This window comes from Gossypium arboreum, chromosome 3 (assembly GCF_025698485.1).
Source record: "Gossypium arboreum isolate Shixiya-1 chromosome 3, ASM2569848v2, whole genome shotgun sequence".
NCBI lineage: Eukaryota > Viridiplantae > Streptophyta > Magnoliopsida > Malvales > Malvaceae > Gossypium > Gossypium arboreum.
In genome coordinates, this window is record NC_069072.1 from 111,355,185 (window position 1) to 111,382,193 (window position 27,009).

Here is a 27,009-nt window from a genome sequence, read left to right on the forward strand (position 1 = left end):
ATACCATTTATGTACAGATTCCTTTTCGAGTCTAGTTTCTGTAGAAACAAACGGCATCAGTATTGAAGCCCTGTACAGGGATATATCCAAGTCGTAATGCGCAAAGGTCAGTGTAGTCAATCCCTGTAACACGGGATACTTTAACTAATAAACTGTACTAATTGGCCTGACCAAAAATTCTAGAAAAAATTTTGTAGATGCATATATGAGTCTAGTTTCAGGGAAAAATTACGAAACTGATTTTCGAGTTGTGGAACTCAAGATATGATTTTTAAGGTGACAGTGACACAGTTAGCCAGCTGCCTGGAAAATTTTAAAATGAACTGTGCAAATAAGTGGATTAAGCCCGTTAACCCCTCGTGTCCGACTCCGGCGACGGTCTCGGGTACGGGGTGTTACAGTTTTATTGGTATCAGAGCTACGATTTAGTCGATTCTAGGACTACCGTAATGCGTTTGGGTCTAGCTATAGGGTATTACAATTTTATTGGTATCAGAGCTACGGTTTAGTCGATTCTAGGACTACCGTAATGCGTTTGGGTCTAGCTATACATGCCATTTTATGTGATTATTTGATAGTGTGGTGATTTCTGACATTTGCAAATGTGTTTATTTATAGAAATGGATCCCGATCCCGACCGAGCGGTAGCTGATGATCTTGAGAGTGTAACGCTTGCTCCCAAGACAAGGGACAATAGCCACGGACTCTCAACCTAATGCTTGTAATCCAAATGATGAAGCTAGACAAGCTTTCTATAGCGTGATGAATGATTGGTTCAACCAATACATTCGAACTAATATGGTTGTTCCACAACCTCCATTCCCAACAAACACAACCCCCGCACCTACAATGCCTCCGGTAACTGACCAAATAAGGTCAAATAAGCCCCCAGTTGATAGAATCCGAAAACACGGGGCTACTAAATTTAAGGATACGGATAGTGATGATGCCGAGCAAGCTGAATTTTGGTTGGACAACACTATTCGGGTACTCGATGAACTATCTTGCACACCCGATGAGTGCCTAAAGTGTACTATCTCCTTGCTACGTGATTCTGCCTACTATTGGTGGAATACGTTGACTTCTGTTGTACCTAGAGAGCAAGTAACTTGGGAGTTCTTCCAAACCGAGTTTCGAAAGAAATATATCAGTCAGAGATTCATTGACCAAAAACGGAAGGAATTTCTTGAATTCAAACAAGGTTCCATGTCGGTTACTGACTATGAATGAAAATTTGTGAGGCTTAGCCGGTACGCACGAGAATGCATTTCCTCAGAAGCCGTAATGTGTAAACATTTCGAGGATGGACTAAATGATGATATAAAGCTGTATGTTGGCATCTTGAAAATCCGAGAATTTGTAGTACTTGTTGAGCGAGCTTGCAAGGCCGAGGAGCTCAGTATGGAGAAAAGAAAAGTGAGGTGGGAGCAAGGGAGTTTCAGAAGAGGTCTTGGGAAGCCCTTCCCACATCATCGAAGAAATTTAGAGATGGCTTGGGCCGGTCTAGGGACACTTTGGGCTTTTCTAGACGAGATCGCGATCGACCCCCTGTGAGCACACGAGTCACTTCGATCGCCAGTGTTGGAAATGACCGTCGAGACAGAGCGGAATGCCAGTATTGTGGTAAATGGCATTCGGGAGTTGTAGGTTCCATGACCGCTCTGTTACAAGTGCGGGTCACCGACCACTTTATCAAAGATTGCTCGAGATTGTGCGAGCAGAATGTAAATCGAGTGGGAAACCGGGTGCTACCACCGCCGGGGTAGACCATCTAGGAATACGGCAATGCTAGCGGCGGTCGAGAGGATCTAGAGATCTGCGACCAGATCCGAGGCTCGTGCTCTGCTAGGGCTTGCTATACGCTGCACGCGAGGATGCTTCCTCGCCGGATGTTATTACCTGTACCTTTACTCTCTTTGATACTAATGTGATTGCTTTGATTGACCCTGGTTCTACTCATTCTTATATATGTGAAATCTTAGCATCCAGTAAGACTTTACCTATTGAGTCTACTGAGTTCGTAATTCGGGTGTCAAATCCCTTGGGTCGTTACGTGCTTGTTGACAAAGTGTGTAAGAAATGCCCCCTATGTGACAGCCTTAAAACGACCCTGGTCGGAATGTGGTTTCGGGACCACAAAACTGAGGCATAAAAATAATTTAATATTTATTTTATTGCCTATAATATGTGCTAACTCATGTGTGACATTTTTGATGTTTTGATTTAGAGCTATAAATGTGAATTTCACTAGAAAGGACCTAGTAGAAAACTTTGGAAGTATGATAGGGGAATGTGTAATGACTAATTAAAGCATGCATGCAAAACAATGGCCTTGCATGTCAAATATCCCTCTTTTTATAAGAGGTGGTCGGCCATGACAATGAGGGATGGGCAAAACATGTCATAGACATGTTTTGTTGGTGCATTAGGGAGAAAAGAAATAAACAAATAAGCATGGGTAATAAAGAATGAAAAAAAAGTGTGTGAGTGAACCCCCCCTATTGCCGTGTATTGAAGAAAAGAAAAGAAAAAAATTTGATCATCCTTTCATTCTCTCTTGACCGAAAATCCTAAGGAAGAAGAGGAATTTTTGCTTCATGTTTGGTTTGGAAGAGGATTAGGAAGGGTTTGGCTATACTTGCATCAAGATTAAGGTATGTTTGAGGTTGTGCCATGAGATTCATGCATGTTTTTAGTTACTAGCTTGATGTTCTTATTAGCCCATGGTTCAAATCTTTGTTATATCATGGGGATGGTATTTGGCCAAGGTGGATTTTGTGTTAATGCCATTGCATGTTAAATATGAAGCTTGTTAATGGTATATGTGATGGTGGATTGATGGCTCTTGGACTTTCTTTTTAGTATTTTGAGTAAGACATTAAGTTCTTTGCTTAATCATGACCAAAATTATGGTGTTGTGATGTATTCGGTCATGGTATATCCATAAGTATGATTCATGCATGTTGCATGGTAGGTAAGATTTGAGCTTTGGATATGTGTTTATATTTGGATATAAACAACTTGAGATTCGCCCTTGCACCTACATGAATATGTGTTTGCACATGATGAATTGGTATGACATATATACTATTTCAAGGTGTATATTTGCTTGTGATGATGTTTGGTTATGTAGTAAATGAGAGATGTGTATTGAGCTACAATATGTAATCGTTAGTTAGTAAAATGTATGCTGTTTTTTTGTGTGGTATTAAGTGTAAAATTGGCCTCAACATAGACATGCATATTCGGCCAAATGAAGTAGATTGGTGTGCATGTATTCGGTTAGAGGCAACCGTATTGAAGCCTTATCTTGGCTTAGATAATTGACTAAATGGGTAATAAGTGAGGATGGTTGCGAATATACAAACATACATATGCATGTGTAATTGAATTATGAATGTTTAGCAAGATGGTTAAACTAGTTGATTTATTGATTAAGCTCAAGGAGTTAAAGAAGGAGAATCAAGCAAGGGAAAGACGAAGGTCATCGAGTAGCCGACTTGGACTGTTTTACCCAACACAAGGTAAGTCACTAAACATATATTTTGTATTGATTTGAATAGACATAATGTCTATGTAATTATGCCGAAAGGAATGATGAATTTATATACATGTGTGTATGTGGTGATGGAAGTATTGAATGGAAGGAAAAGAGGTGAGATGTATTGAGTTGTTGATTTCGCACTAAGTGTGCGGGTATAAACATTTGTGATCATGAGAATGGCACTAAGTGTGCGGGTTGAAAACTTGTACAGCACTAAGTGTGCGAGTTTGATCATGTAGCACTAAGTGTGCGAGTTGATTATATAGCACTAAGTGTGCGGACTCACTATATGCTTTTGAATCACTATTGACACTGAGTGTGCGACACTATTGAGTTGATCACGGACAGCGGATCGGGTAAGTACCTTGAGCTCATGGCTAATAGGCGCTAAGTTTATATTTGGGATCGAGCTTGGTAAGTTTGAACCTATGTGACAATGTAAATTGAAGTCACGTACATAAGAATTATCATGGAATGAGTGAAAGGTCATGTAGATGTATGATTGAATCGAAGGTCTAAGGAACTATGGTATAGTTCGGTTTGAATGGAGTAATTAGCCTCGTTCCATTTTGTTTCCTCTTGCGATAATGTTATTAATGGTTGTTAGTGCATTGCTTATGACTTCATCGAGTTATATACTCATTCGGTGTTTGCTTGTCACCTATTTTAGGTTTCTTGGACTCGACTTTTTGCGTATTCGGGACCGTCATCAAGTCATCACACCAGCTAACAACTTTTGGTATTTTCTTCGTAGTTGGTCTTGGAGTACATTTCGGCATGTATAGGCTATTATGTTTTGTTTGAACTTGGTATGTAAAATTTTGAATAGCCATGCGAAAATGGCTTATAAATGTTTTGAGCATAATGTTATAATCATTTGGTATGTATATGCTCATTAAGAAGCATGGAAATGTTTGGCAACGACCAGCCATTAGAATGGGTCATCATGATTATATTTTGGACTATATATGTAAAAGGGGTGGTTGAATCATAGAAACTATGTGTTAGAGAAAGTCTACCCTAGAAATAGATGCTGGCAGCAACAGTGACGTGGATGTGAAAAATCACTAAAAATAGTAGGAATGGAATTAAATAGTGAATAAATTATGTAAACGAACCTTGATGAATCCATTTTCATATGGAAGAAACGAAACGGTCATATGAGTTGTATGTTAAAAGATATTTGGGTTTTCGTGAAACAGGGCCAGAACGGTTTCTGGATTCCCTGTTCCAACTTTGAAAATTCATTATAAATTAACCAGAGATAATTAGGAGTCATACCATATATGTATAAATTCCTCTTTGAGTATAGTTTCTATAGAAACAAATGGCATCAGTATTGAAGCCCTGCAAAGGGAGTTATTCGAGTTGTAACGCACGAAGGTCAGTGTAGTCGACCCCTGTAACATAGGAGACTTTAACCAATAAACTGTACTAATTGGATTGACCAAAAATTCTAGAAAAAAATCTGTAGATGGACATATGATTCTAGTTTCAGGGAAAAATTACGAAACTGATTTTTGAGTTGTAAAACTCAAGTTATGATTTTTGAAGCGACTAGTACACAGATTGGCAGCTTGTCTGGGAAATTCTCAATAGGTGGTTTGAAGTCTGTTAACACCTCGTGTTCGACTCTGGCGACGGTCTCGGGTTCGGGGTGTTACACCCTAGTAATTCGAGGTTCCTGTTTTCCGGCGGACTTGATGCTTTTGCCGTTCGATGAATTTGATGTTATTCTTGGTTTGGATTGGTTGACCGTGCATGATGCGGTTGTGAATTGCAAAAGCAAGACTATTGATTTGAGGTGCGCAAATAACGAGATAATCCGAGTTGAGTCTACGGACTTAAACGGGTTGCCAGCTGTAATATCAGCAATGTTGGCCCAGAAATATGTAAGAAAGGGGTGTGAAGCATACCTTGCTATGTACTTGATGATAAGGAATTGGAAAAGAAACCCGAATCTGTGCCGGTGGTTTGTGAATACCCGGATGTTTTTCCCGAAGAATTACCGGGTTTACCACCTGTTCGGAAGTAGAGTTTGGTATTGAGCTTGTACCGGACTACGCCAATTTTGATAGCTCCGTGATCGTATGGCACCAACCGAAGTTAAAAGAATTGAAAGCTCGATTGCAAGAGTTGACGGATAGAGGTTTCGCTCGACCAAGTTTCTCACCTTGGGGTGCACCAAGATTGTTTGTGAAAAGAAGGACGGAACCACGAGGATGTGCATTGACTATCGTCGGTGAATAAAGTGACGATAAAGAATAAATATCCGCTACTGCGTATTGATGATTTGTTTGATCAACTAAAGGGAGCCTCAGTGTTTTCAAAGATAGATTTGAGATCGGGGTATTACCCGTTGCTAATTCGAGATTCGGATATACCCAAAACTGCTTTCGAGCGAGATACGGCCACTACGAGTTCTTAGTGATGCCGTTTGGGCTCACTAATGCCCTGCGGTATTTATAGATTTGATGAATCGGATCTTGATGATGATTTGGACCGGTTCAGTAGTTGTGTTTATTGATGACATCTTGGTCTATTCAAGAGATGAGACCGAACATGCCGAGCACCGAGATTAGTGTTGCAAATTTTACGAGATAAGCGGTTATATGCTAAGTTCAATAAGTGTGAGTTCGGTTAGAGAGGTTAGCTTCTTGGGTCATGTGGTATCCGCGATCGGTATTCGAGTGGACCCGAGCAAAATTTCAGCCATACTTAACTGGAAGCCTCAGAAATATTACCGAGGTTCGAGCTTTTTGGGACTTGCGGTTACTACCGACGGTTTGTAAAGGTTTTCGATGATAGCCACACCAATGACGGCTACTTCAAAAAGATGTTAAGTTCGAATGGACGGAAAAATGTCGAAAAGTTTTGATCAATGAAAACTTATTTGATGAAGCTCAATTTTAGTGCAAACCGAATCGTGCAAAGAGTTTGTCATCTATAGTGACGCCTCCCTACTTGGGTTAGGTTGCGTATTGATGCAAGAAGGTCGAGTTGTGGCCTATGCGTCGAGACAATTAAAGCCACATGAGAAAAATTATCCGACCCATGATCTCGAATTAGTCGCCATCGTATTCGCTTTGAAAATATGGCGACATTACTTATTTGGTGAGAAGTGTCATGTATTTTTGGATCACAAAAGTCTCAAATATTTGATGACTCAAAGAGACTTGAATCTGCGACAAAGCGTTGGCTCGAGTTGTTGAAAGATTATGAGCTGGTCATTGATTATCACCCGGAAAGGCTAATGTGGTTGCGGACGCCTTAAGCCAGAAATCACTGTTTGCTTTACGAGCGATGAATGTACACTTGTCGTTTCTACCCGACAATGTGTTACTAGCGGAATTAAAGGCCAAACCATTATTGACTCATCAAATTCGTGAAGCCCAGAAAGTCGATGATGAATTGGTTGCAAAACGAAATGAATGTGTTTGAATATGGAATCGAGTTTCAAATGGATGACGACGATTGTTTGAGGTTCGAAGCCGGTGGTGTGTTCCAAGAAATTCAGAACTCATTTCGATGATTCTGAACGAAGCTCATTGTAGCCGAATGTCAATTCACCCGAGGAGTACGAAAATGTACAACGATCTGAGACGTCAGTTTTGGTGGCATGGTATGAAACGAGACATTTCCGATTTTGTTTTGAAGTGTTTAATATGTCAGCAAGTGAAAGCGGAACATCAAGTGCCTATGGGTTTGCTCCAACCAATCATGATACCTGAATGGAAATGGGATCGAGTAACGATGGATTTTGTATCTGGGCTGCCAGTGTCGGCAAGTAAGAAAGATGCGATTTGGGTCGTTGTTGATAGATTGACTAAGTCAGCTCACTTTATCCCCATACGCACGGATTTTTTATTGGAAAAACTAGCTGAATTGTATGTTTCTCAGATTGTGAGATTACACGGGGTACCGATTTCTATTGTGTCGGATAGAGATCCGAGATTCACCTCGCGATTTTGGAAGAAATTGCAAGAAGCTTTAGGCACCAAGCTGCATTTTAGCACCACTTTTCATCCACAAACCGATGGTCAATCCGAGCGGATAATTCAGATACTTGAGGATATGTTGAGATGTTGCATCCTTGAGTTTAGTGGTCCATGGGAACGGTATTTACCTTTGATTGAATTCGCTTACAACAATAGTTTTCAATCAAGTATTAAGATGGCACCTTACGAGGCTTTATACGGGCGTAAATGACGTACGCCATTGTTTTGGACCGAACTCGGTGAAAGTAAAATTTTCGGAGTGGACTTGATTAAAGATGCTGAACAGAAAGTAAAAATAATTCGTGAGAGTCTGAAGGCAGCATCAGATCGTCAGAAGTCGTACGCGGATTTAAAACAAAGAGATATTGAGTATCAGGTGGGAGACAAAGTGTTCCTTAGGGTATCGCCTTGGAAAAAGATACTCAGATTTGGCCGTAAGGGCAAATTGAGTCCGAGATTCATCGGGCCATATGAAATATCCGAACGAGTCGGTCCAGTTGCGTATCGATTGATTTTGCCCCCTGAACTTGAAAAGATTCACGATGTCTTTCATGTTTCGATGCTTCGATGTTATAGATCTGATCCATCGCACATAATTAGTCCATCAAAGGTCGAAATTCAAGCCAATATGAGTTATGAAGAAGAACCGATTCGTATCCTAGCACGTGAAGTGAAAAAGTTGCGAAACAAAAGCGTTCCGCTAGTGAAAGTGTTATGGCTCAAACACAGAATGGAAAAAGCCACTTGGGAGACCAAGAACTCTATGAAAGAACGATACCCAAACCTATTTACCGGTAAGATTTTCGGGGACGAAAATTTCTTAAGTGGGGGAGAGTTGTGACAGCCCTAAAGTGACCCTAGTCGGAAAGTGGTTTCGGGACCGTTAAACCGAGGCACCAAAATATTTGAATGTGATAATTATTGTCTAGAATATGTAAATATGAATGTGTGAAATTTTCAAGCTTCGATTTAGTCGATTGCATGTGAATTCAGTTAGTAGGACTTATGTGTGATACTTTCGAAATGTGATAGGGTAACCTATAAGGATCTAATAGTGCATGTAATAAAAAGGGGGGACTTGCATGTCAAATTTCCCCCCTAATTAGTAGTGGCCGGCCATGCTATGAGTGGAAACATGTCACAAACATGTTATGTTAGTGATGTATGGTAGGAAAAATAAAATAAGAAGTATGGGTAATAAAGAAATGGAAAAAAAAAAGGAAAGAATGTGTATGAGTGTTTCTCCCCCCTATTGCCGTGAGTGAAGGAAAGAGAAAAAAAAAATTTTCATCCTTTTTCATTTCTTTTGGCCGAAAATTCTAAGGAAGAGGGGAGGAGTTCTTGCTTCATGTTTGGTTTGGAAAAGAATTAGGAGGAGGTTCAGCCATACTTGTATCTAGATTAAGGTATGTTTGATGTTGTGTCATGAGATTCATACATGTCTTTAGTTGCTAGCTTGAGTTCTAATTAGCCCATGGTTCAAATCTTTGCTATGTCATGGGGATGATATTCGGCCAAGGTGGATTTTGTGTTAATGCCATTGCATGCTAAATGTGAAGCTTGTTGATGATACATGTGATGGTGGATTGACGACTCTTGGATTTTCTTTTTAGCATTTTTGAGTGAGACATTAAGTTCTTTGTTTAACCATGACCAAAATTGAAATGGTATGGTGTTGTGATGTATTCGGCCATGGTATATTCATAAGTATGATTTATGCTTATTGCATGGTAGGTAAGATTTGTGTTTTGGATTTATGTTTATGTTTGGTTATAATCAACTTAGTGATTCGCCCTTGCATATATATATATATATATATATATATATATATATATATATGTTTGCACATGATGTATTGGTATGACATATACAATATATCAAGGTATATATTTACACATAATGGTGTTTCGGTTATGGAGTAAATGATGGATGCGTATTGAGTTATAATATGTAATGCATTAGTTAGTAAAATGTATGCCATTTGTGTGTGGTATTGAGTATATAATTGGCCTCAACATAGACATGCATATTCGGCCACATGAATGAGTACATAGGTTGATGTGTTTGTGCGGCCATAGGTAAGCATATTGAAGGCTTATTCTTGACTTAGAAAATTCGGCTAAGGAGAATATTAACTAATGTGTTGAGTTTGATTCACGATTTCGTACATATGTGACTTTAATGTCTAATGAATATATATGGGCTAAGTACCTTGAGTTCCTCTTTTCGATGCTCAAATGATTAAATCAATTTATTTGTTAAATTAAGCTCAAGAGCAAAGAGGAACTAAATCCGATAAAGGGAAGGAAAAAGTGGTCGAATAGCCATCAGAATCGTTCGACAACATCCGAGGTAAGTTTTCGAGTAATGGAACTTAAATTATGATTCGATTAGATTATGTCTTAAGTAAATCAAAATCATGCTCTTTGTATGTGGCTATTGAGCCGAAATTGTAAATATGATAAGTGTCTTGTGTTGAGCTTTGGTAATGAAAATGAAATATGGATGTGTCATGATTTATTGATATATGTGTGCATGGTTCTTCGAATGATGTCCGGGCTAAGTCCCGAAGGCTTTGTGCTAAGTGACTATATCCGGACTAAGATCCGAAGGCATTTGTGCGAGTTACTAAATCTGGACTAAGATCCGAAGGCATTTGTGCGAGTTACTAAATACGGGTTAAGTCCCGAAGGCATTTGTGCGAGCTACTATAACCGGGCTATGTCCCGAAGGTATTTGAACGAGTAGCTATATCCGGTTAAACTACGAAGGTACGTGATTCGGGAATGAATGAACTTGCTGTAAAAATTTCAGTTAATACGCTTGTGAAATCCCAACAATGAGGCATGTTTCGTATGTGCTTGAATTAGTTGAGCTCTTACAAATAAGTATTCGCTCAGTTGATAAATGAGCTACCGACCTTTGTCTAAGTTGATCTTTGTGTATGAATATAAGGGTTGGTAATGTGAAGTAAGTATGATATTGAGAATTTGTGCATATGAAATTATCTTTTAGCTACATGAATGCTATACTTTGGTTGTGTTTAAATTCATGGCTCAAACTTACTAAGCATTAAATGCTTACTCCGTTTTCTTTGATTCTCTGTTTTATAGATTTTGGTTCTTCAGCTATCGGACTCGGGATTTTGAAGTCAAAGTCGCCCACACTATCAAAGCTCCTTTCGGTATATTTTTGGTTGGACTTTGAAATGGCATGTATAGGACTACCCTTTTGTTGTAGGTCATGTACCTTTCGGTTTTGTGTAAATTTGGATAGCCATGCGAAAATGGCTTAAGTATACTTTGGGCATGGTATTATAATCATTGTATGTTGTTCATTAAGAGGTATGGAAATGTTTGGAAACGATTAGCCATTGGGATGGTTAATCATGATCATATTTTGTGCTATTTATGTTAAATGGGCTAGTTGAATCATGGAAACTATGAAATAGGTAAAGCCTACCTTAAAGACAGATGCTGACAGCTGCAATGACGTGGATGTGAAAAATCACTAAACATAGTAGGAATAAAATTAAATAGTGAATAAATTATGTAAACAGACCTTGACGAGTCTATTTTCATAGGAAAGTAACGAAACAATCATATGAACAGTATGTTAAGACATATTTAAGTTTTCGTGAGACAGGGCCAGAACAGCTTCTGGAGTCTCTGTTCCGACTTTGGAAATTCATTATAAATTTACCAGAGATAATTAGAAGTCATTCCATATATGTACAGATTCCTTTTCGAGTCTAGTTTCTGTAGAAACAAACGACATCAGTATTGAAGCCCTGTACAGGGAGATATCCAAGTCGTAATGCGCAAAGGTCAGTGTAGTCGATCCCTGTAACACGGGAGACTTTAACTAATAAACTGTACTAATTGGCCTGACCAAAAATTATAGAAAAAAATTTTTAGATGCATATATGAGTCTAGTTTCAGGGAAAAATTACAAAACTGATTTTCGAGTTGTCGAACTCAAGATATGATTTTTAAGGTGACAGTGACACAGTTAGCCAGCTGTCTGGAAAATTTTAAAATGAACTGTGCAAATAAGTGGATTAAGCCCGTTAACCCCTCGTGTCCGACTCCGGCGACGGTCTCGGGTACGGGGTGTTACACCATGGAATTCCACTATCAACAATTATGGAACAATTACCACTTAAGGACTCCCACTATTTAATTCCATAGCTATTTAATATCTTTAACTTATAGAACACAACTTTACGCTTATGCGATTTAGTCCTTTTGCTTAATTAACTATCAAAACAATAAAATTTTTCAACGAAACTTTAATATCATCTTATTTCCACTCGTAAATATTTATAAAATATTTACGACTCGGTTTATAGAAATGAGGTCTCGATACATCATTTTCTAAACCCACTTGACCTTAGGGCCATACCACTTGAGCTTAATAAATCGCTTATAAAACAAAAATCACAATATCAAAAACCTTTTTTTTAAACTCACAATTAACTCATAAATATTAAATATAATATTTACAAACCTACTCATCGGATTTAGTGGCCCCAAAACCACTGTTCTGATTAACCCTAAAAACGGGTTGTTACATATCTAGTTACATATTGTCAAAAATTAAATTACGTGATATTAGATATTTAGAAGAATTTTTTTAAAAATTTCTTCATGAATATCGAAAACTAAAAAATGAAAATATAGAATTTTGGAAAAACCAATATTTTCATAAATTACCACCACCATGGGATGAAATTTGTATACAAAAATATGTAAATTATCTAGAAAAAAAACAGTAAAAAGGCTAGAGTAGCATCAGAACATATAGACTCTATAGGAAATAGAGTAAAAATATGTATACAAAATTCTTTTTTGTCTTCATCTGGATGCCTTATTGTTTAAGTTATCTCTGAACTTGAATGAGGATCTTCCACGTAACCTTTTTGCTTTTATCCTTCTAGGATATTATCTAGATTCATTAACTCTATTTCATCTAGATGTAATGAATCTGGTGATAGTGACAGTCTTGCTGAGTTTCAAAGCTCCCATGTGTTTCTGATTTCATCTATTATTTGTGATGGAAAATCATCGATCTCCATTTCAGCTATCTTTTTTAATAATTGCACATATTCTTCATCTCTATAATTTTGGATATTTCTAGTATCATCAGTCACTATCCTTCTTCCATTAGTCCAAAGTTTGTAATTCTAACATTGAAGTACACGTTGAGCTCTTGTCATTAAATCAATCCCTGCTTGGGTCTGATAATAATTAAAATTATTATAACACTTGTCAATGTTTTTTGTCAAGTGTTCTTTGTCTTCTTTGACAGTTGATAACTTGGGGCTTTCAATCATTCTTTGAATAATCCAAATTTGATATAACTGATAAAATATTTCTCTTTCAGTAATACCAATAAGGCTACATATTTGAATATAGAAATAATAGTAAAAATAGCATTGATTTACTATTTTTGATAATATAAACTTAATAATTGCAGGAAAATCTTTTAATAAATTGAAAGAAAAATTTTGAACTGCTATTTCTTTAACAAAACCCCATTCGATACTTTTTATATCAAATGGTTCATGATCAAGTCTAAATTTTATAGAAGGAAAATTTTCATCTATATCATTTGTAAAAACATATGCTTGTAAGAAATATTCTGAAAAAGTATTTTTAAATCGAGCTTGTTTGTTGCAAATAGTTTTATTTTATTTTTTTGTAAAACTTCTACCGGTAATATTTTTCTAACTTTATTATATAAACATATTCTAAATATTTTATTCATAATAGGCCTGTTTGTTCCTTTATGATCAAAATATTGAAATATGTTAAGAAGATTGTTTATCTCCTTAATATCCATATATTCTATTTTAAGTTCTTCCCGATCTCTATATAAAATAGATTTTATTAATAAATCATGTGCTTCATTTTCTTTAGTTGTTTTTCAACTAAAAATTGTGAAAATTTAGTAAGAGCTCTTCTGAAATTTGCTCTTTGTTCAGAAATATGGGTTTTCCATATTTCATTAATAAAATTATATAATTCTGATGGTAAACCTGGATTATAAAAATCTTTTATTTCTGGAAGTTGTTGTTGTTTCAACAAATTTTCTACTCCTTTAATAATTTCAGAATAACTGGTTTGAAATGCCGAATTTGGATCTTGAGACCAAGGGTATTGACTTACCGTTCTTGGTGTAAAAGATAATTGAGATCTAACTGGTTGTCTTATCATTGGATAAGGAACATAATATCCTTGGTTAGGATAAAATGATGCCTGTGGAGATATAGTAACAAATCCTTGATTAGGATTTATTAACTTCCCTTTGTTGGGTTTTTTATGGACAGTAGTCCATTCTCCAACCTATTCTAGAGGTTTTTTACCTCTATCCATAAGGCTTACTAATATAATCAGTAATAATATTATCAGTACCTTTCACGTATAAAACTTCGAAATTAAAAGTACATTGTGATATCCCGAATTAGGGCCTAATCGGAATAGTGGTTTCGGGATCACAAATCCAAGATAGAAATAATTATTTTATGATTATTTTGAGGTCTATGATATGATTGCATGATTGTGTGAAAATTTCGTGAAGAAATTCTATGCATAAAGTGCTTAATTTGAAGTTAGTGACTAAATTAAATAAGTTACAAAATTTGCATTCTAGAAGTTTCTAGTATGAAATTGCTTTGAAATATTAATTAGGAGGTCTTAAATAGGAATTTGACCAATTTCTAAGTTTATGGACAAAAATTGGACATGGATGGAATTTTTGAAAGTTTAATAAGCAAGGGCATTTTGGTCATTTTGATATTAAATGAAATAAAATGGGAAAAATAACACAAAAATGATCATCTTCTCCATAAGTTGCTGCCAAATTTTGCTCTCCACCATAGCTAGGGTTTCAACACTTTTAAGCCTTGATTGTAAGTGATTTCTATGCCCGTTTTTAATGTTCTTTACATTTTTGAAATCCTCATAGCTCGATTTACCTGTTTCTACCAATATTTTGAGCTAGGGTTTATATTTAAAAATTTACCCATGAATGATATGCATGAATTTTGATGTTTTATGGTAGAATATGAAGCTTGAGATTGTGTTAAACAACTTTTGCTAAGTGATTTTACGTCAAAACGACTAAAATGACATAATCGATAAAAATACCTAATATTCATAAGTACATGTTAGAGTGAGAATTGGATGTTGTTGTAGAAGGGAAAAATGATCAGCATATCATAAAACATAAGAAAATATGATGAAGTTTAATTTACGAGATTTGGGGCAAAAGTGTAAATATGTGAAAGTTTAGGGGCAAAATTATAATTTTCTCAAAATATGATTTTCGGTTGATTTGAATAATATGAGTCCTAATTAGGCTATATTTGAAATGATAGAGCAAGGAAAATCGAAATTCGGGCTAAAATTGACAAAATACCAAGTTGTGGACAAAATGGTAAAAATGACCATTTTCGCATACGAGGTAAGTTGAAATGTAAATATTGTAATATAACCGTTATTTTAAATCATTTAATGCTATTTATACGATATTATGATTGTTATCATGCAATTCTATGCTTTGTGGTCATTGTTGGACAATATGCAAAAATTTTATGAATTATGTGAAAAATATGAAAGACTACCGAAGTATCGTCATGGGTATTCCAAGGAGAATGGTAAAGGAGTACGAACGAGGAAAGTCCCGTTGAACCTTAGGAATAGATTTAGATATTTGGGCATTCGAACTCGTTGAGTTGAGTCCGAGTTCGTGAGATGTAACTAGGCATCCGAGCTCGTTGAGTTGAGTTTGAGTTCACTTATGGATGCGAACGTCCGAACTCGTTGAGTTGAGTCCGAGTTCGTGAGATGTAACTAGACATCCGAGCTCGTTAAGTTGAGTCTGAGTTCACTTATGGACGGGAACGCCCAAGCTCGTTGAGTTGAGTCCGAGTTCGCTTATGGGCGGGTTACATGGTAGCTTGGCTACATATGTGGCACTTATGTGCAAACTTTCCATGTATCCGAGTTATATTCCGATGTGTTCAACGGGTAAAATTCTAGTGAAATGAAAGAATAATCAAGATGCAAGTGACGTATTGGTAAGTGTTGTGGAATGGGCACTTTGGACAGGTATGTACTTAACCCTCGGGTTGAGACTTGATACGACAACAATAATGTAGTAAGACGATGAATGATGAATAGAAATGTGATATATGTCTGGTGATATTATGCTAATGTTGGTTGGTATAATTGCTTTGTTAAGTTATTTGTTATTTGCATGTGAACTTACTAAGCATTTATGCTTACTCCTTCCCTTCCATTCCTTGTAGTTTTGATAAGTTGGTTTGGAGATCAGGATGGTCGGAGGCACGCTCACACTATCAACGGACCATCTCGGTATGGTGGCTTGCATATTTTGGGAATATGGCATGTATAGCATTATAATCCTTTTGTGTATATAATCTTATGATATAGCTCATGGATGGCATGGAAATGTTTGAAAATGATTAGCTATTGGAGTGGCTAATCGAGATTATATTTGATAACATGTATGCTTTATGTGCTAACTAATCTATGGAAATCTATAAAATGGTGAAATTGGCTATAAAACAGAATCACATAGCAGTAGTGACGTGATTTTGAAAAATAACTAAAAATAGTAGAGATAGAATTAGATGATGAATAAAATATGGAATTGAAGCTTAATGAATCTACTTTCATGTGGAAGAAACAAAATAGGTAAAAGAGTTGTATTTTATGAGATATTTATGTTTTGGTGAAACAGGGTCAGAGCAATTTCTGGATTCCCTATTCTGACTTTAGAAATTCACCATAATTTGTGTAAAAATAATTAGGACTCAAAATATATATGTATGGATTCCTTATTGAGTCTATTTTTAAGTGAAACAAACAGGATAGTCATTGGATTTCTTTACAGAAAGAAATTTAATTTGTAGTTCATAGGGGTTAGAGTATCCAAACCCTGAAACAGGGGAGACTTTAACTAATAAACTGTACTAATTGGCCTGACCAAAAATTATAGAAAAAATTATTAGATATATATATGAGTCTAGTTTCAGGGAAAATTTACGAAGCTTAATTTTGAGTTTCGGAACTCGAGATATGAATTTTTAAGCGACTGTGATGTAGTTAGCCAGCTTGTCTGGAAATTTTAAAAATAAATTGTTTGAGCTGTTTAATTAATGAATTAAGTCCGTTAACACCTCGTGCTCGACTCTGGCGATGGTCTCGGGTACAGGGGCGTTACATACATAATTCATTGTACCATCTAATTCTCCTAGATACAGTTTCGAAACTTTTGTTAGTAAGAAATTGTTTAACCGCTTGATTACCAGTTTTTATAATAAATTTTTCAGGTGCTAAATATATAAGAAAATTTTTTATTCCTTTTTTAATTGCTAATAACTCTTTTTCATATATAGCATAGTTTATTTCATTTGGATTAAATTTACCTCAACTATATCCACATATTAATTCTTCATTTTCTTTAGTATCCATTGGTTCTGTAATTTCTATATTTTTTTCCTCATCTGTTGAAGTGTTTTCTTCATCAGATTTATAACTAGTAACCTTTAAGTTTTCTAGATTATCGAATTACTAGAACTACTACTGCTGTAGTGTAATAATTTAACATATAATGATAATTGAATAAAGTAAACAAATCTATGTTTTTCATAAAGTTCTTCTATTAGTTTTAAATATTCTATTCTTTTATTTTTATCTGTACTTTAAGTAAATTTAAATTTCCAATGTTCTATAAGTTCCACTAAATTGGCTCATCAATCCTACCCTAGGCCCATATTGGCCCAACGAATTGTTACAATACCAAAATATGCATAAAAATACTTATTTTACTAAAAGTGCATCTAGACTACTAAATTGTAAAACTATTTGAAATACTAATAAAATAGTCCGAAAATAAGCTCATTAAGTGTCGAAAAGACTTTAATTTGACACAACGAATTGCGGTAGATAATACATACGGGCCCTATCGGTCTTGATTTAAACATATATCATTAGCATAACATGTCAAAATGTGAATTCTTGCCATGTTTTCATTTGAAAGTTAATTAAACTAAATTGAGATAGTCTGAGTTGCTTCAACAACATAATGTGGCATTATGCATTCGAATTTGACAACCAGGTTGTATAGGGTGTCATAATAGCATTTTTACTAAAAAGTTGGTAACCTTTTTTACGCTATCAATAATTTATTACTATTTACCAATCTTCTTTAATTATGGAATTTGTTATATGCTACGAATTAATTACATAAATAAGACTATTTTCCACTTAACTATTAGAGAAGTTTGGACCAAGACATCCAAGTATATAAAATTATCAATTTATACACCATCATTGAGGATATTAAAATTTTTAGTCACCCAATCATTAGATACTAACAGTTGGATGAGAGAAGTTCTAAACACATGTATGATGACACGTAGTACTACCACATCATCCAACGTACAACTTATCATTTATTTTTGAGTTATTATAGTTTGAAGCTAAGAGTAAATATATTATAGTTATGACTACTTAACTTTTCAAGAAGTTATAATTTAGTTACCAAAATTTGAAAATTTATAATTTGATCACCAATTTTTATGTTTGTCAAAACTTACTTTATTAAATTTTTGTCTCAATAATCAATATTTAATTGCCAAAGGAGGTTTCACTTTTTTATGAAATTAAAATATATTTAAATTCTATTTTATTTTAGTTATTATATTTTAAACTTAATTTTTGGAATTTTTCTTTAAGTAATTACTACAAACTACATCACCAAATCAAGAAATTACAATAGGAATAAGAAAATTCTCATAATGCCAAGACAAAAGATTAATATTTTATAAATGTAATGACCAAATTGTAAATATTTTACAAGTTAGGTGAACTGAATAAAATTTGCAAAAAATCCAAAAATAAATTATTTTAAAAAGTTCTCATAATACCACGTGGCCATTACCATGTAAGATGTTAAATATTGTGACAACTTATAGATATTATATTGTTTTGTAACCTAATTATTAGTAAATAATAATTGAGTAATCAAGATTTTTAGTAACAATAAGATTGGTGCCTAAACTGACATTTTGATAGTTAAATGGTCAAATTAAACCTCTTTAACAATGGAGTGGTCGTATTTATAAATTACCTTTTGTTATCAATTATATATTACTACTTTTCAATGGTTAACTTCTATTATTCATTATTGTTTTAAAATTATTACTCTCTTTTCGTAAAAAAAGAAAAAAGAAAAAAACGCGGTGCAACTGCTCTCCCACTCCTCTTCCTCTTGCCAACACCGCCATGTAATCCGCTACATTGTTCCCTTCCCATTACACATGTTGCACTTGAACCTCATATTCCCAATTCAATAATTCCTTCAGTTCTCGCAACACCACATTATGGTGCATCTCTTGTTCCTCACCCTAGGTAATTGAACAATAACAACACTATAAACTTTGTAACACTACTCGTCCATCCCAATGGCCTGTACAAACGAGAGATACTAATAGGACATTTTTAGAGCAGATTTCAATACTTTATTTAAGAAAATAAATGATAATTTTTTTTAATAAAATCATAGAAATGGATAAACTATATTTTACAATTCTAAAATTTTACTAAAATCATTTTAAAACAATTTATAAGTGTTTAGAGGTGTCCAGGACCAAACTCGGGCCTTAAAGGGCCCTTTTTGCACTAAACAGTGCAGTGACTCCAAAAGGTACAAGGGGTATGGTACCTAGGCCTTAAGTACCAAAACCTTAGTCCCTGTACTATTTTTGACGCATCCTGTTGATTGGGGTCCGGTCCCTTTAGGGCCAAGTATTGATACCCTTGTTCTTAGGTAAAAAAATTGCCTCAAAACTCTCGTTTTTAAGCAGGAAACTTCACCATATCAAAAACCTTACTTTAGTAACTTAAAAATCACATTTTAATGGCAACAAAAAAATTCCGAAACACCTCCAAACTAGACTTTTATAAAAACATGTTCAAAAGAAATCAAAAGCCCAACATTCTTATTCATGAAACATAGTCAAAATGTGGCAAAACATGTCAAAACATTCAAGATGTTAAGCTAGCATATTAAACTTATATAAAAACACTCAATAACCAAACTAAAGCATGAAAAAAAAAACAATGCATGCATGCATACATACATTGAAAGTAAATTTAGTATGTGGCTCAAGACCAACCAAAATGACCAACCAAAATAAGTAAAATAGATATCGCCGTTACAAATTATATGAAACAATCATATATGCACCCCTAAATGACTTCTTTAGTACATGTCGCTAGGTATCATTCACAAATACAATTGTTTCATAATCTTTAATGATGACTATGGTGCATGCTTGTGAACCTCGAGAAGCACGAGACCTTGATTCAGAAGACCTATGCATAAACATAATAGCAGGTTAAGCATAAAGCTTAATAAAATAATATGGATAAAACCTTAAATACCTACATTCAAAATTGAGATCTAGATAATATAAAAGATTATATAATTCATTTAGAAGAAATGTGAATGGCATCTAAATGTCAATTCAAAACAACTATAAGCAGTTTAGTACAATGGGAACATACAACTAATTTCATTGAATGACTTACGTATAAGTTTATATCATGCCATAATCAAGTTATTCTCATAAATCAGAGTTAGTTAACTTCAACCTTTAGTATGCCTTGAAAATAAAGATAGGATACTTGAGACTAATTATCCGAAACTATAATAACAGGAGCGCTGAAGCACAGGTGTCTGAAGACCAAATCAAGATTACATTGAAGTGCTAGAAACAGAAGCATCAAAGTACGAAAATAGGAGTCCCCTATTGGCATGCCAATTGTATCCTAACCATTTAACTAAGCTATTAAGGCCTTATTTTAGAATTCCCATAATGTCAATATTAGCATCATGAATCAAGTTTACAAGTTTAGAACAATATCCTAGGCAAAAATGACTACAATACGAAGTCACAATTTCATTCATAATATTAAATCATCAAATCAAGATTCAACTCCCATTAACATCTCCAGACTTAACTAGAAAATCATTTATAAAGTTATGTTTTTGCCATCAACAACATTTTCAAGATCATAAAACATTAATATAGTATAATATGTATTCAATTCAATTAAAAGCAATATTAATTTCAAATAGGAGTTTTAATTGGCTTTCAATATATCTTACCACATAAAAAGTAATCAAAAGAGTTGGAGAAGGTTAAATCAAGCTTAATCGACTAACTTTTCCTTTCCTTTGTTAGCATTCTCCTTTCCTTCTTCAATTTCTTTCATAAACGATAAATACTCATTAACACATAATCAATAAATAGCCATTAATATGGTTCAAAATCTCAATACTTAAAAATAAACATTAAGCATGTAGATGATGGAAACTATAAAACTCATACCTTAATTTTATCTGTTCAACTCTCTAACTCACTTTCTCATATAAGTGCTCAAACTCAGGCCTTTTAGAAGATGGAGATGATGAAGGGAGATATGGTTTTGGGATGAAGGTTCTACAAGAAATTTGTATGAAATGCTGGAAAAAAATTCATATCAAAATTCTACTAAATTTCTCCATTTATCAAGATAGAGTAAATATTTTTGGGGTGTTTAATACTTCCAATACTGCTCTTAAAAAACCAAAATCCCAGGCAAGCCGCAGTCCGATAAACGCTCCCCATAGCTCTGTTTGTAGCACACAACACGTTCCAATTCCCTTTGAAAATCCCACTGCCTAGCATCCCGCAAAATTAGTCTTTAATTATGAAATTTGCTATCAATATTTGCTTTATTAATTGCTAATTACCGAAAAACTGAATTAACACTTTTTTTATTTTAAAAGGTTTGTAATTTTAAAACATATACTTTAATGATATACACTTGTGAGCTAAATTGAAATTTTGATATAAATTAACGTCTAAAATTGTTTTCTAAATGTATAAAAATTTATTCTTATTAATAACTTAAGCAATTTTCAAATTTTTAATGATGACATTTATAATTATTGTGTTATAATAACTTATATTTTTCATTATTTATTACAATATTATTATTTAATATGTCACTATAATATTTTTAATTATTTTCTAATAAATAATCCTTGCTTCTTCTTTTTAATCAGTACATATTGTAGGAAAAGGGATGGGGATAGGATTTTAAGCCATCTAATCATTAATTGATGAATGATTAAACATTCAAATTTCAACTCAATGAATTACGCATGATATTAGAAAAAAAATATTATACAAAAACATTCTAAGCGTAAGTTTAATAATATTTTTTCTCTTAAAAGTAAAATTTATTTTTATAGTTTATATTGATAACTTTTTAAAATTTTAAAATTATATATAATTATTGCTTCATACATTTATTTAGTATAACTTTATCCATAAATTATAAATTGGTAAAAATTTCTTGTAATTATAAATAAATAAAAAATCAAATATGATTATGATTTTGAGGTGGAACATTAAGACAAAAACTGGTGTAATAAAAATGATTAATTATTGATAGATTCCTGAAAACCAGCAATAAAATGAATACTATCCTTCCTATAATATAAAAGTTAAACAGAAAACTAAGAAAAATATTCCATAAACCTAAAAGCCAGAATATGGTGCATTAGGCCCTTCATCCCCACCAACACTTGCATGTTGCAGTTGCAAATATTATGAAGGGGGGGCTTCAATACAATTCAATTGACAGGTGAGCTTTCTCTGTCATGACTGGATTCCATGTCACCATGAGACCCAGCACATCCCACACCTCACCTATGGACCAAAGTTAGATAGGGGATTTAGTAAAATTTCTTACGACTATGTATATGGAATAAATTAGAAGATTTGGCACCACCACCAAATTGCCACCGTAATGATTCCGAATATGTAGGTGGTGACCCTGAATGGTGATGCCTCACTTTCATCTAAGAACCCTTCGTACATGATTGTGTTGTCGACAAGAGGTGACGTTGGCATCGCCGTTGTTGTTTCTGTGTTCTGCCCTGGCGTTGTCGCCTCTTGCGATGACTTCTGGCTGCAAATTACCAACCGTTAAAAGAACTCTGGATAATTAATTATGTTGACAACAATGGTAATGTGTGGTGAAAGTAAGTGGAGGTTTCCGCATTAAGATTCAAAATATTTTGACTCTTTTATTTAAATAAATCGATAAATTAAATATTAAAATTAAATTAATCTTTTTAATTAAAAATTTAATTTATTTCTACTATTAAAATTAATATCATTAATAAAATAACTAAATATTTTATAGGTGATGTGTCACGTTCTAATAATAAAAATAGATAAAATGTTTTAAAAATAATTTAATATTTAATATAAAGTATAAATATTAATTTAATCAATTTTAAATAAAAATAAAATATAATCCAAAACTAGTTCTACCATATTTTTACGTTAAATGTGTTGGGATTGGAAGCATGTAGTTTATGAGAATCTCCTACTTCCCGTTAGCAACGATGCCAATTATAGAACTTCAGAGTTCAGTGTGTCAGAGAATTTGGCTCAATTTGCGGGACCGGATCCGGTTCCACGAGAGATCGATGCGCTAAATTCAGATCCCCTGGAGCCCAGTTTTCATCTTCCAAGGACCATTAATTAGACAGCTATTCATTTTATTATGTCAGAACGCCTAAAAGGACCCTTATACCCCCAGCCTATCTTCAGATGGGTTTGAGTCTTTTGTGTCTTGACTCTACCCTCAACGGTCAGATGTGCAAATTATTGTTGTTTGTCGCCGAGCCACGTGAAAAATTGGGCTGAGCTGACAGACCCTTCACGCCAACGTTCTTTTCGGGACAAAAGGCACTATTTAAAATTTTAAAAAAAAAAAATACCACTCCAGACTCTTTTAATTTTAAAATTAAATAAATTAATTCCTCTTAAAAAATTAAATAATTTAATTCAACTAATTAAAATATTAATATTTTATCAATTATACATAATTTTAATTATTATAATAAATTTAATTTTAAAATTTACACATTCTTTTAAATTTGATCCTAATTTTATAAATTAATATTATAATAATTATTTAAATATAAATATTGAGGTTAAATTTGTTAAATTTTTAAATTGAAGCTAAATAAAAAATTATGTAAATAAAATTAAATTTATCAAATCAATTAAAATTATGTATAATTAAAAATAAATTAACTTGTTGTCTTTATTTACTCATTTTTAAATTAATAAAGATTAAATTAATTTAATTTTTGAGATTTTTTTGTGAGAGATAAATTTACTCAAATTTGGAGAAACCTAAGAATATTTTTGCCGAAAATTTTCGCTTCATTTTTAAATAATAATATATTTAATTGTTTTTAATTTTGCGAGTTTATATTAGCAAGCAGATGACATGATTAAATATTGTAAAAAGAAAAAGAAGAATAAAGAAAATGTTATCATTCTGTAATAAAAGAAAATTTACCTGGTGTTCGGTGAAGGACAGAAAGTAATGGAGTAATCGGCAGCATTGGCACATGTGAAGGTGCAGGTTTTATCATCATAGGCATAGCTGTAGGCGCGTGGGCAAGCTGTCTTAAAGACTTGGGAGTAGTAAGAAGGCTTGCAAGTATCGGGTGTGGCATACGCGCCGCTGCAACAGTACTGAGGCTGGCGGAAGGCCTCGCAAGCACTCTTGCATGCGATGCCACCCCTGCCGTTACTGCTCATTATCCTAAGCTCCGAAGGACACAAGCCATTGAGATCCTCAACGCAGCCGGTGCTGCTACAATTTTGACCTTTGCCACCCTGAGGAACCACTAACATATGAATGTTGTAACCGTCCACCAAACTCACATCAAAGAAATCAAGCCCAGCAGCACCGTCCAAAGTAAATTCAGCCAAAGTGGCAGGCGGAGCAGCCCCATTCCCAGAACATTCAAGCTTCCCGGAGCCACAATCACCGGTGAGACATGAGAATTTTCCGTCGGAATCTTGCGAACAATGGGTTCTACCCCAAAAGCGACCGCCCCATGATGTGGGGGCGGTAATGGTTTTGGTTTCACCTCTTTGGAGGGTGAAACCTGTTGTAGCAAGTGTTGGAACACCAGCGTTTGAGAGAATTCCAGGCCATACCACATAATCGCATTTGTTTACTATGGTAAAGGTTGTTGCTTGAACTACATGGGACAGAGTAAGAACACAAATAGCGGCAATCAATGTTGGTTGGGACATAAAAGTTGGGAAGAAGAAGTGGAAGGTGTGGTGGATGGCCAAAACCCAGCAGATTGAGATTTCTTCTATTTGGGGGATTGGGTTGGGAAAGACTGAGTTCATGCAATTTATAACGTCATATACAGATGAAAGGTGGTCCAATTAAGTAGAAGTTGCTATTGGTACCGGCTCTATGTCTGTCTAACCCTACAGGATTTCCTGATTACATGGTAAAATCCCAATAATATGGGAAAAGATATGGGCGTAAGATTAATTATTCTTTGCCACATGAAAATAAAAAATTGGATTGATGGAGGTCCATATCGAAATTGTGGGTATCGATTTAGGTCTTAAATTATGTTGAAATCATGCTGTCAATACCGGTCAAAGTAAAAAAACAATTTAAATTTTAAACCTAACCCACTCATTAATCTTTTAAAACCCCAAACCCAAACAATCTCCGCACACAATAAAAATCATACATTCATCGGCCAAAAATGAAATCATACCCCCTATAAAATTTCAAAAATAAAAAATGTCCCCAAAATATCTCCAAATTTTGAAAATTAACCCACAAGATATCAAAATTTTGGAGAAATTTCCAATTTTAGGTAAGCTCCATCACTTTATTTTTAATTTGTTAAATAAATAAATTATGTATTCTAAGCAATATGTTATTTTTAATTTAAATAATACATTTGTTTTTGCAGGTTTTAGCGTGATTATTAGAAATATTAGTAAGTATATGTGAACTCCAAATTTTAATGTCTTATGTTTTATTTTATATATTGACTATAAATATTTAAAATTTATCCACATTTATTTATTTTCTTTATGTTAATATAAGATTGATTATTAGTGTACAAATTAACACACTTTATTTTTAAAATCCAAAAGTATTCACAATTTTACCTTACTAAAAAATCACATAAATATAAGCTCAAGTTCCATGCATGTTGATCTGCCATAATTTGATATGGCAAATTAGGCTTTCTCAGTATACTTAAGGAATTTATTTTCAAGCAAAGTAATGTCTTTTTCATAGTTTTTTGTAATTTTTAGATTTTAAATTTATAAGTGTAAATGTCTCATTTTTATTCATTTCAAGCTGTGTAGGGACGTGTTGGAGGTTGAAAATGAGCGAAAACAGCACTAAAGCAAAGGGTATCGCAATCTCCATACCTTGAAATTGCTATACCTCCAACAGGCTTGAAGATTGGAGACCACCTTTCAGTGGTATAGCGGTATCGACCCTCAAAGAAAACCCCCAAGTTCAAGATTGACTAGGGTATCGCGATATCCTCTTCTAGGTATTGCTACACTAACATCTGAGGGGGACAAGATTGGAAAAAAAAGGTAGTCTTTGTCCACCCTATCCACCAATCACCCAATGCCTGTGTAGAGGCAATTTTGGCAACGAAATTTCATCAACATTCAGCCTAAAACAGCCAATTTTGGTTGAGGAGAGATATACGCATTAGTTTAGTTTTTAGCTTTAATTTCTCTATGTTTTCTCTTAGTTTTTCTACAACTTTTCTAGGGTTTCTATTTTCTCTTCTTCTTTCTTAGTTTTAGAGTTTATTTTCTTGCACTTGCTTCTTGTTCTTAGTGTTAGTTAAGTTAGTTATCATTATATCTTAGGTTTATTTGCACTTTCAGTCTTTGTACCTTGTCTGTAAGACATTTCTAGTTTTAGTTTAATGTATTTCAGTTTCTTTTACTTTAAATCAGCTAAAGTTTGTTCCTTTTATATTTTTTACCTTATATTCTGGTTGAATGCCCTTAGTTTCATGTTCTTTAAGTTTTATGGTGTAAAAATCCAAACTTTTATATTTTTATTAAGCTTTATTTTGATGGTTTCTTTGCTTTTCATTTACATGTCCATTATTTTTATTTTCAGCATGAATAGCTAAACCTCAACAGGGGTTGGTTATTGGATATGAGAGTAAGCTGACTTTTTGGACAATGATCTAAATCGTAATAAATTGGACTAAATTGAATAGACCTAAAAACTTAGGAACTGACTCCCTAAGGGAATTTCTAGACAAGTGAGACCGAGAGGTAATCTTGTTGTGCACCAATTCATTAGTCCTAGATTAGCCGATGAGATCGAGAAATAAGTCGGATTAATTTGTTTAAGTTGATAAAATTGAGATCGAGAGATAAAATAGAGTCACTTAGTAATTTAAGCGATTTAAGTCCATTATTCGAGGACCAGCGAACCAGACGTGTCACTACATAGTAAACATCTATCTTTAAAATTGTTTCTT

General features: G+C 34.2%; 1 protein-coding gene across 2 annotated transcripts; it reads right to left on the reverse strand.

The window, feature by feature from the left end:
• Nucleotides 1-21,979: 21,979 nt before the first annotated feature.
• On the reverse strand, nt 21,980-25,088 carry LOC108465409 (thaumatin-like protein 1). Of its 2 annotated transcripts, XM_017765737.2 has the most exons (3): nt 24,012-25,088; nt 22,509-22,601; nt 21,980-22,339 (listed from the first exon to the last, which is right to left on the reverse strand). In XM_017765737.2, the coding sequence occupies exons 1-3, from the start codon at nt 24,860-24,862 to the stop codon at nt 22,336-22,338; spliced, it is 948 nt and encodes a 315-aa protein (XP_017621226.1). In that variant the 5' UTR covers nt 24,863-25,088; the 3' UTR covers nt 21,980-22,335. The 2 variants fall into 2 exon arrangements, with proteins under 2 accessions (XP_017621226.1, XP_017621225.1); XM_017765736.2 differs by having other exon boundaries at nt 21,980-22,601; nt 24,012-25,085.
• Between the last annotated feature and the right edge of the window lie 1,921 nt (nt 25,089-27,009).